Source organism: Rhinopithecus roxellana, chromosome 15, assembly GCF_007565055.1.
Source record: "Rhinopithecus roxellana isolate Shanxi Qingling chromosome 15, ASM756505v1, whole genome shotgun sequence".
Taxonomy (NCBI): Eukaryota; Metazoa; Chordata; class Mammalia; order Primates; family Cercopithecidae; genus Rhinopithecus; species Rhinopithecus roxellana.
Genome location: NC_044563.1, coordinates 59,837,822 through 59,852,653, shown reverse-complemented (window position 1 = coordinate 59,852,653; position 14,832 = coordinate 59,837,822). Strand labels below are relative to the sequence as shown.

Here is a 14,832-nt window from a genome sequence, read left to right as displayed (position 1 = left end):
CAGAAAGACCCAGCTTCAAATCCTGGCTCCTTCTTTTACTAACTGGACAAACTTGGGCAACTCTGAGCTTCATTTTCCCTATCTGTAAAATAGGAATAATAATCCCTCCCTTTCAAGATTGCCCTGAGGATTAGACCCAACATGGGAAGTGCTTGACATGGGCTTGGCACACAGAAAGCACCCAATCAACTATTGCCATCATCATTACTACAGTCAGGAGATCACACAGCACAAAGCCCAGCCTCCTTGGGCAGAAGGAAGCCCTACTCTACAGCATGAAGCCAGACCAAGAGTAGGTTAGAAGACAGAAAAGGCTCTATGCCCCTAACTTCCACGTGGTTGGTTAGGCTCCCTAAGGACTTACTTTCAAGCACAGGTACACTGGTACTCTACCTGCCCCACATATAGCTAGCCAGCAAGGAAGAAGAGCCTCCCAAGGAGGCTGCCAGGGGTCTAGCTGCAAGAGCAGCACCTGCTCTTCACTCTAAGAACACGCATGGAGCTGTTGGGGTCCACGAAGGAAGGCCTTTAAAACTTCTTCTGTAGGATAGCAATCTGGCTTAGGCTATTGTTTTTTTAAAGACAGGGTTTAATGCACCGTCTCCCCTTAGTAAGGCAGAGGGAAAATAAGCAAATGCTAAAAATAAATGACTGCTGTGAGAGGGAATTGAATGGTTTTCAGCCAAGGATGGCAGCACTTTAAAATTAACAAAGCCCAGGTACCACATCCAGGAAGGCCTTGGCAAATGCGTGTTATCCACTCATTAGCTCAGTTCCTCAGGGACCCTGGCCAAGCAGGGAAGGCAGTGCCGGGAACCAGTCCTTCCGACACTGATGAAATGCACTTGGGGAGAAAAGGCAGAAGGAGGGAGGGAGACTCTTGTGGGGAATTTTAAACAGTTCTGCTGTGCTTCATGCTCTGCCTTGCAGTTCTCACCTTCTCTGAGGCAGGGGCTTGCAAAAGCCACCACCAAGCCCAAGCAGGATCAAATCAAAATCTCCCCACACCAGCCTCCCTTTTCAGGATCTTTGGTTCCTGAAGCACCACAATGGCCTCACTATATAGGTGGTCTCCCTGCATGACAGTCCAGAGATAAGGAACCCAAGAATGGTGGGGGAGAGGCAAGTTCCCAGTCTGTACCCTCAACTTTCTCCTTGCTGGAATGAAGAATCATATACTTTATGAATTTATACAAGTCCACTGTATACTACTCATAAAGTGAATTTATCACTATTCATCAGTTATTACACTTCATTACATCACTGATAGTAGGAATCGACAAATCTTCATTCCCTACTAAAAATCAGAATGCATATCACTCTAATGTGAGATATCATCGACAATAAGAATTCACAACATTCCAGGTGACCATTAACAATATGAATTAATTTTGATACTACTAACATAAATTCTCAGTATGCCACTGGTCACAATTAATAATGAAAATCAAGAGATGGATGACAGCTTTTTTAAAAGTTTTTAAAGTCAGTTTACTGAAGTAGCATTTACACATCATAAAATTCATCCTTTTCAAGATATATAATTTAATGAATTTTGATAATTATATACACTCATGTAACCTACATGATAATCAAGATATGGAATACTTCTCCATCATCCCCCAAAGTTCCTTTATATTCTCCTCCCATTCCCAAACACTGGCAACCACCAATCTGATTTCTGTCCCTAAAATTCTGTCTTCTCCAGAATGTCATATACAAGGAATTACAGAGTAGGTGGTTTTTTGTGTTGGTTTTAGCTTAGCATGGTGCTTTTGTTGTTGTTATTGTTTGTTTGGCTGTTGTCACTGTATGGATGTACTACAATTTGTCCATTCACCAGTTGATGGAAATTTGCGTTATTTCCAGTTTTTGGTGGTCATGAATAAAGCTGCTGTAAATATTTACATACAGGTATTTCTGCAGATGTATGTTTTTATTTCTCTTAGGCAAATACCTAGGAGTTGCTATTGCTGTGTGGTATGGTAAATGTATACTTTACCGTTATAAGAAACTGCCAAAGTGTTTTCCAATGTGGCTATACCATTATGCCTTCCTATCAGTGATTTATCAATATTGTTCTGTATCCTTGTCAGCCCTTGGTATTGTCAGTTTTCCTAAATTTTAGCTACCGTAGTGGGTATGTAGTAGTATCTCATTGTGACTTGAGTTTGCACTGAGTATGTTTTCATGTGCTTATCTGCCACCCATCTCTTTTTTGATGAAGCATCTGCTCAAATCTTTTGCCCATTTAAAAAAATTTGATTTTTTAAATTATTGATTTGTAAGACTTCTTTATATGTTCTGGGTACTACTGCTTTATAAGATAGATGTTTTGACATCTTTTTTTATGAATTAGAAATTATAAGAATCTAAGTCATACAATTTTTCTTCCAAACCACTATCCTCTGCACATATACTGTAACTAAGGGACTAGGAACGACTTAAACTTCCAACTTACAAGCATCTTAGTGCTGCTGGAACAGAGGGCCAAGGAGTACTTAAAACCTGCTAAAACTCATGAGACTATTTTTATCTCCATTGCAAGCACCTAACAACACTAGAGCTTTAAGGAAAGCTATATCTGGAGAAATTACTGTCCTATGAACAGCTTTTGGCCCCCCAGGCTCTGCACCTCCCAAAGCCCTGTTCTGGTCCGCCAGACTTCTGGAATGGTCAACAGTCGTCACCCTTCATTGCTGGTCATTGTTCACTGGGAAAGGTAGGAGGCTCCCAATCTATCCCTCAGTGGAAGAGCAAATAGCGGAGCCTGTGGCTGCTTGGACATCAAAGTTGAGCAAACAGGCCTGGCAGGCCCTGCCTCTCCGCCTACACATCCTGCAAATGCCATCTGAAGGAGCTTCCCCAAGGGGGTCATGACTTTCAGCTTGTCATAGCACACATCAAAGTTTGCACCACACACGAACTGGGTGCATGGGTTCGAATCAAGTCGCCCGAGAGCGGATACTCAGCCATTGTGTCCAGTTTTAATCCTGTGTTTTCCCAAGTAATTAAGCCTTCTTGCTTATGAACTTGTGACTAAGTAAAGCATCACCGAGAGATTGTAACATCAAAGTGCCTTCCACCGTCTGTCCATGTTTGGTAAAATTGGATTTCTTTCCCTTCTTAAAGAAAAACTAATTGAATTTAGCTGAAGGCTGTGTATATTTGCACAAGCCGGTGAAGGCTATGCTAAGTCACAGTGATCATTCTGGGACTCTGTGGCTTAGCCTTTAGCTGGACTGGGTCAGAGTGCAATATAGAATGAGACACCCAGACTCAAGCTAAACAAGTGCCTTGTGGCATGAGGCTTATAGAGGGCTCACTGTGGAGAAGGGGGCCAGACCCCCAGTGACTATTCCTTGAGTCAATACTATACCCAAGCTGTTACTAGGGCTGGCAAAAGGATTGTCCTAGTAGAATGCTGGTAAAGCTTTGGCAGCACGGCTACTGAAGACAATGGCCATCACATTACTCAAGTCCTTGATGTTGGCAGTCCAAGTAAGCTTCTTAAGGCAAAAGCTGTGACTGCTTATTCTCTGAATTCCTGATAGCCTAGCACATTAGCATCTGACACCACACAGTTTTTAAATATGTTTGCTGGATATACATAATGGTAATATATATATTATAAATATAATAATATAAAAATATATATATATAATATACAAAGATAGAACTCTCTGTATCCCTTTTTTGCCCTATCAGGAAACTTCAACCTAAAGTAATACTCAATTTCCCTAATTACTTAATTTACAGAAAATACAGGATGGTCCCATTCATGTTAAATTTGTACATAAACATATACATAACAATTTCTAGATGGAGGGAATTCAGGTGACTACTATTTTCTATATGATTTTTACAAAAACAATAAATCTATTTTCAGAAAAGAGAATCTCTGGTTCAATCTTTATACAATCATCTTTCCTTTAACCAATATGATTTCTGATCTTGATCCAGTTTTCCCTCTCCTGTGTATATTTATATTTGTATTTTAAGTCACTTCAAACTCTTTTTGGAAATAAAAGGAGAAAATAAATTATAAATTAAACTATTGTACATATTTTTAAAATGTAGTTATATAGCACTGTTATTTCCTATTCAAAAACTAAATAAAAAGTACATACAGATCTAGAAATTCATAAGACGTTAAGCTCCTTAAGGACAGAGACTATTGTATTCCATATCCCTAAAGACTTAACATATTATTAAGCAGCATTAGCGTGAAATGATTGGGCTACTCTGAGGATCTCTCTCTTGAGCTTGTGGCTGCCTGCATCCTAAAGGAGGTGAAGGTTCTCCGTTTTCAGCCTTGATTCAAGGGTGCTCCCCCTCTATCTTCCCTTCATCAAAATCTAATTCAAAGGTGGTAGCATTTCAGGCCCGACCAATATGATTCTGGAAGGATTTGGTGATTGATTATATGAAAACCAGTACAGTTCTACTAAGGAAAAACTTATTGGCAGATTGTGCTGGTATGGATATGATAATCCTTCAAGACTACTGATAGCACATCTTAACAATGAGGCCTACTCACCCTGACCAATGTACTCCTGGTATTCCCTTTTTAACAAGTTCTACTTTTCCTTTTTCCCATGGCACTTCTTATCTTCTAATATATTATATAATTTACATATCCATTATACTCATTGTTTATTGTCTATCCACGCCTTTCTCTACCAAAGGACCACAACTAATACAGAAAGCAGCTCTATGTGGGCAGGGATTTTTGTTTTTCATCAATGTTATTTCAAGTACATAGAACAGTACGTGGCAAACAGTAGGGGCCAAAAAAAATTCTGTGATATGAATACATAAATCCAAGCCAAGAGTGTGCCATTTTCAGTAAAAATCTGTCCTCCCTGGATAGTGGAAGGAAGAGAAGGTCACGAAATGGATACTTAATTAGTCCTAGGAACCAAAGCAAGCCAACACTCTCACTTTTCTCAACAAGCATCACTGATTTGCTAACAGCTCTGGATAAAGACAGAGCAATCAGTTAAGCCAACAACTCATTAGATTCAAAGAGATGTGTCCCCAAAAGCACATCTACTAGCCAACTGATCACTAATTGACAGTATTCTTAAGCATTGTGTTGTTTCCTATTCAGTCTCCACCTTGAAAATACTACACACAGAAGGGAACACACCTCTCCACCTCTCCTTCTTTAGCACCACTGGCTGTTTCTTGCAGAGGGAAACACCTACAAGCTGGGGGAAAAGACTGGTGCATGTAGTGAACTACCAGTGGCATAGAATAACACATGTGTTTGTGTACAGAGATCTAATGGGGCATGAGGGACTAACAATCCACCATTTATAACCTGTAGCACATACATTACCTTATTTGATTCTCAAAAGAATATGGTGAGAATCTACTATGCTGCCACATTGAGTCCCCTCACACCCTTTGCTTCAATAGTATCCCATACACACTGCTCTGAAATCACTGATCATAGTATACTATGTCTCTTTACTTGCATTTGTTTTCCCCATTAGACTGCAAACTCCCCAAGGTCTCAGATTCTGCAAACACGAGCACAGGGCCTGGCTAAAGGCAGATATTTACTTAATGTTCATAGAAATAATTAATTTCTGATGAAGAAACAGGCTGTCCATGGAGCTCTGAAATTCAATTAAGGCTTGGAACCAGGACTGGACTCTAGGTCTCAACTACAAAGCCTATTTATATCAATTTTGCTTTTAAAGAATAGGTGCGCCAGGCACGGTGGCTCACGCCTGTAATCCCAGCACTTTGGGAGGCCAAGGCAGGCGGATCACAAGGTCGGAAGATCGAGACCATCCTGGCCAACATGGTGAAACCCCGTCTCTACTAAAAATACAAAAAAATTAGCTGGGCGTGGTGGTATGTGCCTGTAGTCCCAGCTACTTGGGATGCTGAGGCAGCAGAATTGCTTGAACCCAGGAGGCGGAGCTTGCAGTGATCTGAGGTCAGGCCACTGCACTCCAGCCTGGCAACAGAGTGAGACTCCGTCTCAAAAAAAAAAAAAAAAAAGAAAAAAGAATAGGTGCTTGGAGCTAAAGAGAGCAAATCAGGAAACTTAGTGACTGACAGTAAGTCCACAACAAAGGAGCAGAAAAGAGAGACCCATCTCATGTACAGCTAACTCTCAGTCAGTCTGAGGCAGTACTACCTCTATATCATAAAATCCCAGTTACATTTATTCTTTCACACTTACAATCTTTTCACAGGTGGCCAGTATGCCTTAAACACCTACTTGCAGAAAGAATTGAAATTGGTACCTCCAACTATCAATTTAAATGGCTGTTACTAAAGCACCCAGTCTGCTTTCTTTGAAAATATCCCTTTTTGCTCTTATTTAATCAATTCTTTCGAACAATCATAGCTAGAGCAAACGTGTACTTCATTCCAGCACTTCCAGAATTATACAGACTCCAAGGCAGAAATCAGAACAGACTGAAATGTAAAGGCAGCATCAGCACTAGGCTGGTATCTGGCATCGGGAGGTAGCAATGAGATAAAGTAAAAAACACAGACCATGGCTGGGCACAGTGGCTCACGCCTGTAATCGCAACACTTTAGTAGGCTGAGGGTGCAGGAGCACTTTGAGGCCAGGAGTTCAAGACCAACCTGGGTAGCATAGTGAGCCCCTATCTTTAAAAAAAAAAAAAAAAAAAAAAAATTAGCCCAGTGTGATGGTGCATAACTGTAGTCCCAGCTACTGAGGAGGGTGAGGTGGGTGGATCACTTGAACCCAGGAGGCCGAGGCTGCAGTGAACCATTGATCGTGCCACTGCACTCCAGCCTGGGTGACCAAACAAGACTGTACTTCAAAAAAACCCCAAAACCCAAAAACACGGATCTTACAGGCAGCCAGACCAGGCTGTAAATCCTGTCCATGTGACACAAGTAAATCACTTTATCTCTTTGGGTTTCAGTTTTCCGAGCTACAAAATGAGCATTACATATTTTGTGGAGTGATTGTGAGAATTAGATAACTCACTACACAAAGTAAACTATTTCAATCTTCATACAACAGCTACAACCCTGATAGGATCGGGGAGGGGACAGGAAAATAGCACAGCCTCCAATGGGAGGGAAAGAAGTCCCCCATCTTTCTTAGTTTCCATCAGAACCTCCAAAGAAAAAGCCCCTGGAGGAGCATTCACTGGGGACAGTAACTGCAGACTTCTCAAGATCAACAGACAGTGGTTAACAGAACATGACAATAACTTGCACCTATACACACAACCACTGACAACAGGCTTCCAAACATTTGGTTGCTACAATAATGCAAATGACTTGCCTAAGGTCACAAAGCCAATGACTGAGGGAGCTGGGATTCAAGGCTACATCTTTCCTGTCCACAGCTACTATACAGTCCAATGCATCAGGTGAAGTCCAGTACCTCCATCTGAATTCATTTCCCTGCCTCTGGAGAAGACAGCAGGGAGGCACACCAGGTGGGAGAGTGCTAAGGAGCAAGGTCTGCAGAGATCTGCCTAAAGGAGCCCTGTGTGGAAGGAGGTCTCTCACCTGTTGTTTCGGTTGATGGCTGCCACCATGAGTGCTGTCCAGCCAAGTCTGTGCTTTGCATTGACATCCGCACCTTCTGACAACAGCCTAAAACAAGACAGAGGAATATTTTCAGTGTATGGCTTATAATGGATGTAAAAGTAGAAAAAACCATAGAAAAAAATGACACAGTCAACAAACAGAGGCTGAATGAGTCGGGAAATAGAGGCCTTTGAGGACTACATTCCCAATCTCAGCTCCTCTGGCCATTCTGCCCCATCAAGGCTTCCCCTACCTTTCTTCTTCCCTTAAGTCAGTCCGTCCCCCTTGTTATCTTCCAAACCCTTTGAGAAAAGAATGGTCCCTCCTTATCTTAATACTCTGACACTCTCACTCCCTTGGTCCAGAATGCTCTCTCCCTGACCCTTTGCCTATTTGAATTCTCCCCTCATGCTATTTAATACAATCCTTATGGCTTGTGGACTCCTAAGAAGGAAGCCTTCCTTGAATCATCCAGTGCACAGCTCTTCCTTAATTTCCCAATGCTAGGAACAGAATGCCTAATGACATGTCTTATCTAGGTAGTTTTCAGTTCACAAAATGATTACATTCCTCAAGTTTATCTGTAATGTGGTTGTTTGGAAATTGAAAATCCTTCAACCCAAGGAAAGATGGAAACAATAGATTAGGTTCCTAGGAGAGTCCACACAGACCCTACCGGAATCTATATGCCAGTGCCTAACACATTGTAGAAGCTCGATAATTGTTAAATAAATTAACAAACACAGAATTCAAAGTATCCCACTAAAAGTTTGAATTTTGGCTCCCAGGAACAGGGGGACCAACAATGTAGGGGTGGGTAAATAGAATGAACTGAGCACCTTCTACAAGCAGCAACTACCCCAGGTACTTTACATTCATGATTCCACGTACTCTTGACACCACCTAAGGCGCTAAGAGTAATTGCCTCTTTTCAGGGATAAGGTAACAGGCTCACTTAGGTAAAATGAAATGACTTGCTTAAGGTCGCACAGCTAGTTAATGGGCAGTGCAGTGACCGGTTGGCAGTGACTTTAAAGCCAGGCTCCACCTCACCTCACCACCCTTCCTCCAGACAGAACCTGGCTCTAGATAACATGAAAGACAAACACTACACTGATTTCAGTGAATCGGTATGACATGCACTTGGTCCTGTGCTAGAGTCTGGATAACGATGAGGAGAAGACACGGCTCAAGACAGCATATCAAAGAACACAGTGCCAAGAAAGGGAGGAAGGGGTTTGGGAAGCTAGGAGGCTATTTTTCAGTGGGTTCTAGCCAAAGGATGGAGAGTCCAAAGGCTTGGGTTTGAGTCCTAGCACCATTCTTGTACCACAATCTATAGTAAATGTCCCTACAGACCAAGTCAAATAAAATCTCTGTGTTGCTGATGTTAGCAGGTAACTAAGGCTTGAGAGGATGATGAGAAACATCATGTACTAAGGCTTCTCTCAAATACTTTCAAAGGTACTATCAAAGCCCAAGGGGGAGACGGACCACAGAACTGCACATCTCATGAGTGCTATGAATGGGACTTTGGGTTGCAGGTACACAACAAGGAAATTTAACCCAGTCTCAGTGGCCAAAAAGGCCTCTCTGAGGAGGCGCTGATAAAGGGGAACTGGCCAAACAAAAGGGGGTGAGGGAGGGGAAGGAGTATTTCAGGTAGAGGCGGTCCTCCTCACCCGGAGCAGACATGGGGTACATGAGACCCCCTGAGATGTTTGGTATGACTGGGGCACAACATGTGAGGGGAGAGTATTAAGAGAGGTTAGGAAACCTTCCTTTCTTACCTCTAGTTTGGAGGATTTATTCTGGTGAAGGTCTCTTACTATATATAATGTTAAACTTCTTTTATGCAGAAACAATTTTCTATGGCCAAGAATGTTAAAGAAGCTAAGAATCCTGTCTAATTTACAAAACCTCTTCTCCTCGTTTAGCAGGCCACGTGATATGGTAGAGAGCGCATGGTTCTGACCCTGTGATCCTGATGGGATGGCCTCGCTTCTCTGACCCTCAGTCCAAAAGGCTAGAAAATCAGGATAGACTGAAGAAAATCAGAGGCTTCTGAAGGCAACAAACTTGAATTGTGTCTTGAAGAAGGGGAAGAGTTTAGAGAAGTGGAAGGAAGTGCACGTCAATCAAGGCAAGAAACAGGATATGACTGCGAAGCAGGAAAGGAACATTCAGAGACCATCAGGCAGCTCCATCTGGGTGGAAGTTCACAGCAGAGAAACAGACAGCTGCTGAGGTATGCAGAGCCAACACAAGGCCTCAAATGTCAGACTAGGAGGCCGAGGCAGTGGACATAAACCTTTTTGAGCTAGGGCCTCTTTTGCGACTACGACTGAATTTCTTCCAGAAAAGTGCATAGGAGCACACACACTCAAAAAATTTTTTTTTTTACATATAATGATCAGGTGTTCACAGCCCCCATGAAATCAGTAATGGAGACTAGGATAAAAGCTCAATCTAAAGGTTTAACAGATTCCTGGCATGCGTGCTACTGTCCTGCACTGCCACGTCTAAGACGGATATCACAAATCTCTCCCAGTAGCTCTTGCTGTGGAGCCTTTGAAAGAGCCTCAGAACCCTCTTCAAGGACAGGCACCGTGGCTCACGCCTGTAATCCCAGCACTTTAGGAGGCCGAGGCGAGTGGATCACAAAGTCAAGAGATCAAGACCATCCTGGCTAACATGGTGAAACCCCATCTCTACTAAAAATACAAAAAATTAGTCGGGCTAACTTCATTAAAATTTAAAATAGAAAATTCATTAGAATTCAATAGAAAATTGTGGAAGCAGCACTGCTCTAGAGGTAGGGCTGAAGAAAGAAGATTGAAATGCCTCTTCCTACTACCCCTCAAGGGCTAAGTGCAGTCTAATAAAAAGAAGTGGACGAATAAAGGGTGTTGGAGTAAGTCAGACCTTGATTTGAATTCTGATCCAGCTAGATAACTCTAAGCAAATCAACTCTAATTTTCAGTCTTCTGACCTTTGGGATAATAATCTCTAATTTACAAGATCCCAGCCTTGGGCATACAGCAGGTTTTCAATACAGACCCTACTATCCTCTCACTTCCATCATTTTGATGGAACAAAGTGTTGCACTCTCAAGCTGGTAGTGGCAGGTTGGCCAATACCCAGGGATTCTAAGATGTGATCACACAGGATGACCTAGATAATTCAGCGAGGCTGGCTCCAGGCACTTTGTTCATTCATTCAGCAATGAATCTCGGGATTCACTGAATCTCGGGAGAGTGAGGAGACCTGGGTTCTAGCTCTAGCTCTCCCACCTACTATTCTAATGCCCTAAAGGAAGGAACATCATCTGGCTAAGCATCAGTCTCTTCATAGGTCCACTGAGGATCACAATTCTCCCAGAGTCACAGGAGTTTTAGGAGGCGGCACTGAAACATGAAGGAAAGGGCTCTACAAACCTGAGCGGCCATTCAGAGGAGGAAATCTTGATGTTCTTCAGTGAGACTCCAGTTTTTCAGCCCTGCCCAGCTTCTTGACTGAGCATCATTCTTTGCAGTCTCTTGGGGCTGAGGTGTAATGGAAAAAAAGCAAGAACCCTGGAGTCCAAAGGCTAGAGTTCAGATTCTAGCTCTGTCATTTACTCGCTATGGAATGGAAGATATTAATCCCTCTTGTGCAAGGTGGTTTTAAGGATTAAAACAGAACTTCGTAAGGAGTGGTGGCACCTGGTAGATCAAGAAAGGACCGGGCTAGGTGCAGTGGCTCACATCTGTAATCCCAACACTTTGGGAGGCCAAGGTGGGTGGATCACGAGGTCAGGAGATCGAGACCATCCTGGCTAGCACGGTAAAACCCCATCTCTACAAAAATACAAAAAATTAGCCGGGTGTGGTGGCGCACACCTGTAATCCCAGCTACTCGGGAGGCTGAGGCAGGAGAATCGCTTGAACCCAGGAGGTGGAGGTTGCAGTGAGCTGAGATCGCGCCATTGCACTCCAGCCTGGGTGACAGAGCGAGACTCCACCTCAAAAAAAAAAAAAAAAAAAAGAAAGGACCACAAGAGAACTGAACCACAAGTAACTCTGAAAGAGCTGGGTAGGCGCCTCCCCTGCCTCCCCTCTGTGCAGAGCAGCTCAGAAAATTGGGATTTCACAAACCAGGTCTCCTGCATTTCACTGTGTTGCTTTGCAAGTGAATGCCCAGCGGGCAGTCATTTCAAAGTCCTGGGCCAGCTAGGGGGCGGGCTGCCCACTGAGAGCGGCTGAAAGGGCCTTTGAGGCCTGAGAAAGCCACCCTTGCTCTCCCCTGTGATTTTCACCAATGGGCAAAATGTGGCAAGTGAATTAATCTCTTTTAAAAAGAGCAATGCTTGTGACAGAATACAGTATCTCCGAAAAGGTTAGGATTCCATCATCCCTGAGATCATGAGTAGAATGCTTAACGCAGGCTGCCACTCAGGCCAGAGCAGCCTGTGTCCAGGGGCTAGGGAGGCAGGGTGGGCATGGTGGGCCTTTCTGGGCTCACTCCAGACTTGTGGAAGGCCCTTCCCTAATGAACTAGGTCTCCTTCTTGGCAGGGTAGCAGTAGGTGACCCCTATCTGGGGACTGCCCAGGGAAGTAGACACAAGAGTAGACCACATTAGAAGTCCAGGGTTGAAGCCAGGCATGGTGGCTCACACCTGTAATCCCAGCACTTTGAGAGGCCGAGGCGGATGGATCACCTGAGGTCAGGACTTCAAGACCAGGCCAGCCAACAAGGCGAAATCCTGTCTCACTAAAAATACAAAAATTAGCCGGGCGTGGTGGCAGGCACCTGTAATCCCAGCTACTCAGGTGGCTGACGTATGAGAATCACTTGAACTCGGGAGGCAGAGGTTGCAGAGAGCTGAGATCACGCCACTGCACTCCAGCCTGGGCAACAGAGAGAGGCTCCAAGTCAAAAAAAAAAAAAATAGAAAGTCCAGAGTTGAATCCAAGCTCTTGCACAACTCTCAAGCAGTAGAGTGGGTCAGAAAAATCAGCAGCAAAGATCTCATCTCAAATCCAGGCTCTGGCAGGTGGATCACCTGAGGTCAGGAGTTTGAGACCAGCCTGGTCAACATGGTGAAACCCCGTTTCTATTAGAAATATAAAAAATTAGCCTGGCATGGTGGCCGGTACCTGTAATCCAAGCTACTCAGGAGGCTGAAGCAGGAGAATCGCTTGAGCCTGGGAGGCGGAGGTTGCAGTAAGCAGAGATCACGCCACTGTACTCCAGCCTGGGCAACAAGAGCGAAACTCCATCTCAACAACAACAACAACAACAACAATAACAACAACAACAACAACAAAACACACACAAAAGAAACAAAATCAGGCTATTTACTAGGTGAGGAGTGGTGGATGAATGAGTGACTTAGCCTCTCTGAATCTCAACTGCTTCCTTCATTTGAAACATGATAGCTCCTGCTCTCTAAGCCTGTTTCTGCATCTGTTAAAAAAAATGGAGAGCACCTCACCAACCCTACTATAAATGTCACATGGGGTGCTATGAAGAGACAGTGAGACAAAATATGTAAAAACACTTGGGATGCAATAAAGCACTGTGGAAAATAGCATAAGAAGAGCTTATGCTGTTTTTATCACTTTCCAATTCGTGTTCACTTGATTTTAAAGAAATGACAGAGAACTAGGATGACACATGAAAAGGTATACACAGAACTTGGAACACAGTAAGTGCTCAAAATTACTGGAGGATAGATAAATGAACTGTCTAAAATTCCCAGGCAAGGGCAGCGGTAGGAGAGGGAAGGTTCCCTAACCCAAGAGCTGAAGATTACCACAGGAGAAGGACAAATCGGTCGCGAAAAACATAGCTTGCTCCCATCCACCAGTGATCCTGGAGAGTCCAGCAGGCTAAAGACCAAAGAGGTAACAGCTATTACCACTGATTGGGAAAGGCGCGACGAAGCAGTCAAGCTTTCTCTTTCTGCTGTGAATGCCTCTGTATTGTTTGAAGTTGTGTTGTTTTATAACAATGACCATACTATTACTCTTTAAAATAAAACTTTATTAAGAAAAAAAAAACCTATACTTTCTTTTAAGAAGCCTTCCATCAGATGGCCTTGTTGCTACCACAATCCCCTGTGCTAGCCTGTATCAATGTAGTTATACTGTCCACAGGTCTAACTTCCCCAGTAGGCAGCATGTCCTTCTAGAAACAAGAACTTGTCTTCATCTCTCTGTCCAGGTGCCTGCCATAGCAGTTGGCACACCACAAAGCTCGGGGTCTGAATGAATGAATGTCTTACAGCACTTACCTACATTAACTTCTCTCCAATACTTCTGTCTGGCGCTGGAAGTTACCTGTTTTATAATTGTACGCTTGTCCTTTTCAAAGAACTCAGGCTTCTATGTGTATGTAGGAGAGTGTGGGTGCAGCTTCCCAGTCTCAGGGCTGAGGACATTTGTGGATATAGGCCTAGGGGCTAGAGGTCACAAATTCCAGTCATGGCTCTATCACTTGCTAGCTATGTGACCACAATAAATGTCTTTGTGGTCCTTACTTTTATCTGCAGTAAAAGAAGAAAATTGAATGAAATTATTTCTGAAGTCCCTACCAGCTCTATAATGTTATGATTCTAAATATGTGCGGCATCAAAATGAAAATTGAGTAGTCTCCTAGCAGACATAGCACTCAGCAAGACTTCCAAAGAAAAGACAACTCCCCAGGCTCTGTTTGTAGGAGGGAGGAAAAGAGTCCCAGAAAGGGACACAGGGGCAGTTTTGAGTTATTCTGGCTAACTAGCTCTTCCACTCAGGGGAGGGAGGTACCACTTGATTTTTCTTCCTCTTTCTTTAGGACCAATCAATACAAAGCAGCCACTGAACTTCAATGATGCATTGTTCCAACTGATTTCCGGATCCTTCACATGAACCAGCCCTCAGCTGCAGCTGGGGAGGGGCTGAAGGGTAGGGAGCCCTATCCCACCTGCATCAGAGGCCTGGAAGCACTGAGCCATGCAGACCCAATCATGATTGCTATCTGGGCAACAGGGCCCTGGCTGGAGCCTCACAGAAGGCCCTGTTTACAGTAATAACAGCACCAGGCCCTGCTGTCTGAGCAGAGGCAAGGTGCCTGGGGCCAGAATCCCCAGGCAGCCTCCATCTGTGCCTTATCTACCCTGCCAGCCAGGGCTGGGAGGGGCAGGGCAAGGAAGCAAAGGCTGCTCACAGACCCCCAACCTGGGACAGCAGACTTCAGGCAGGGTCTTGGTGCTTCAACTCCATAGACAAGGCCTCTCCAGCAACTTCTGCATTTGCTACTTGAAC

General features: G+C 43.8%; 1 protein-coding gene across 3 annotated transcripts in view; it reads right to left on the bottom strand.

The window, feature by feature from the left end:
- The window catches only part of CLPB (ClpB homolog, mitochondrial AAA ATPase chaperonin), a 148,163-nt gene that overhangs the window by 109,635 nt on the left and 23,696 nt on the right, over window positions 1–14,832 (bottom strand). For all 3 annotated transcript variants that reach the window (XM_010366886.2, XM_010366887.2, XM_030917466.1), the window contains exon 3: window positions 7,522–7,608. In XM_010366886.2, the coding sequence (XP_010365188.1) occupies window positions 7,522–7,608 (87 nt within the window). The remainder of the gene's footprint in view (window positions 1–7,521; window positions 7,609–14,832) is intronic.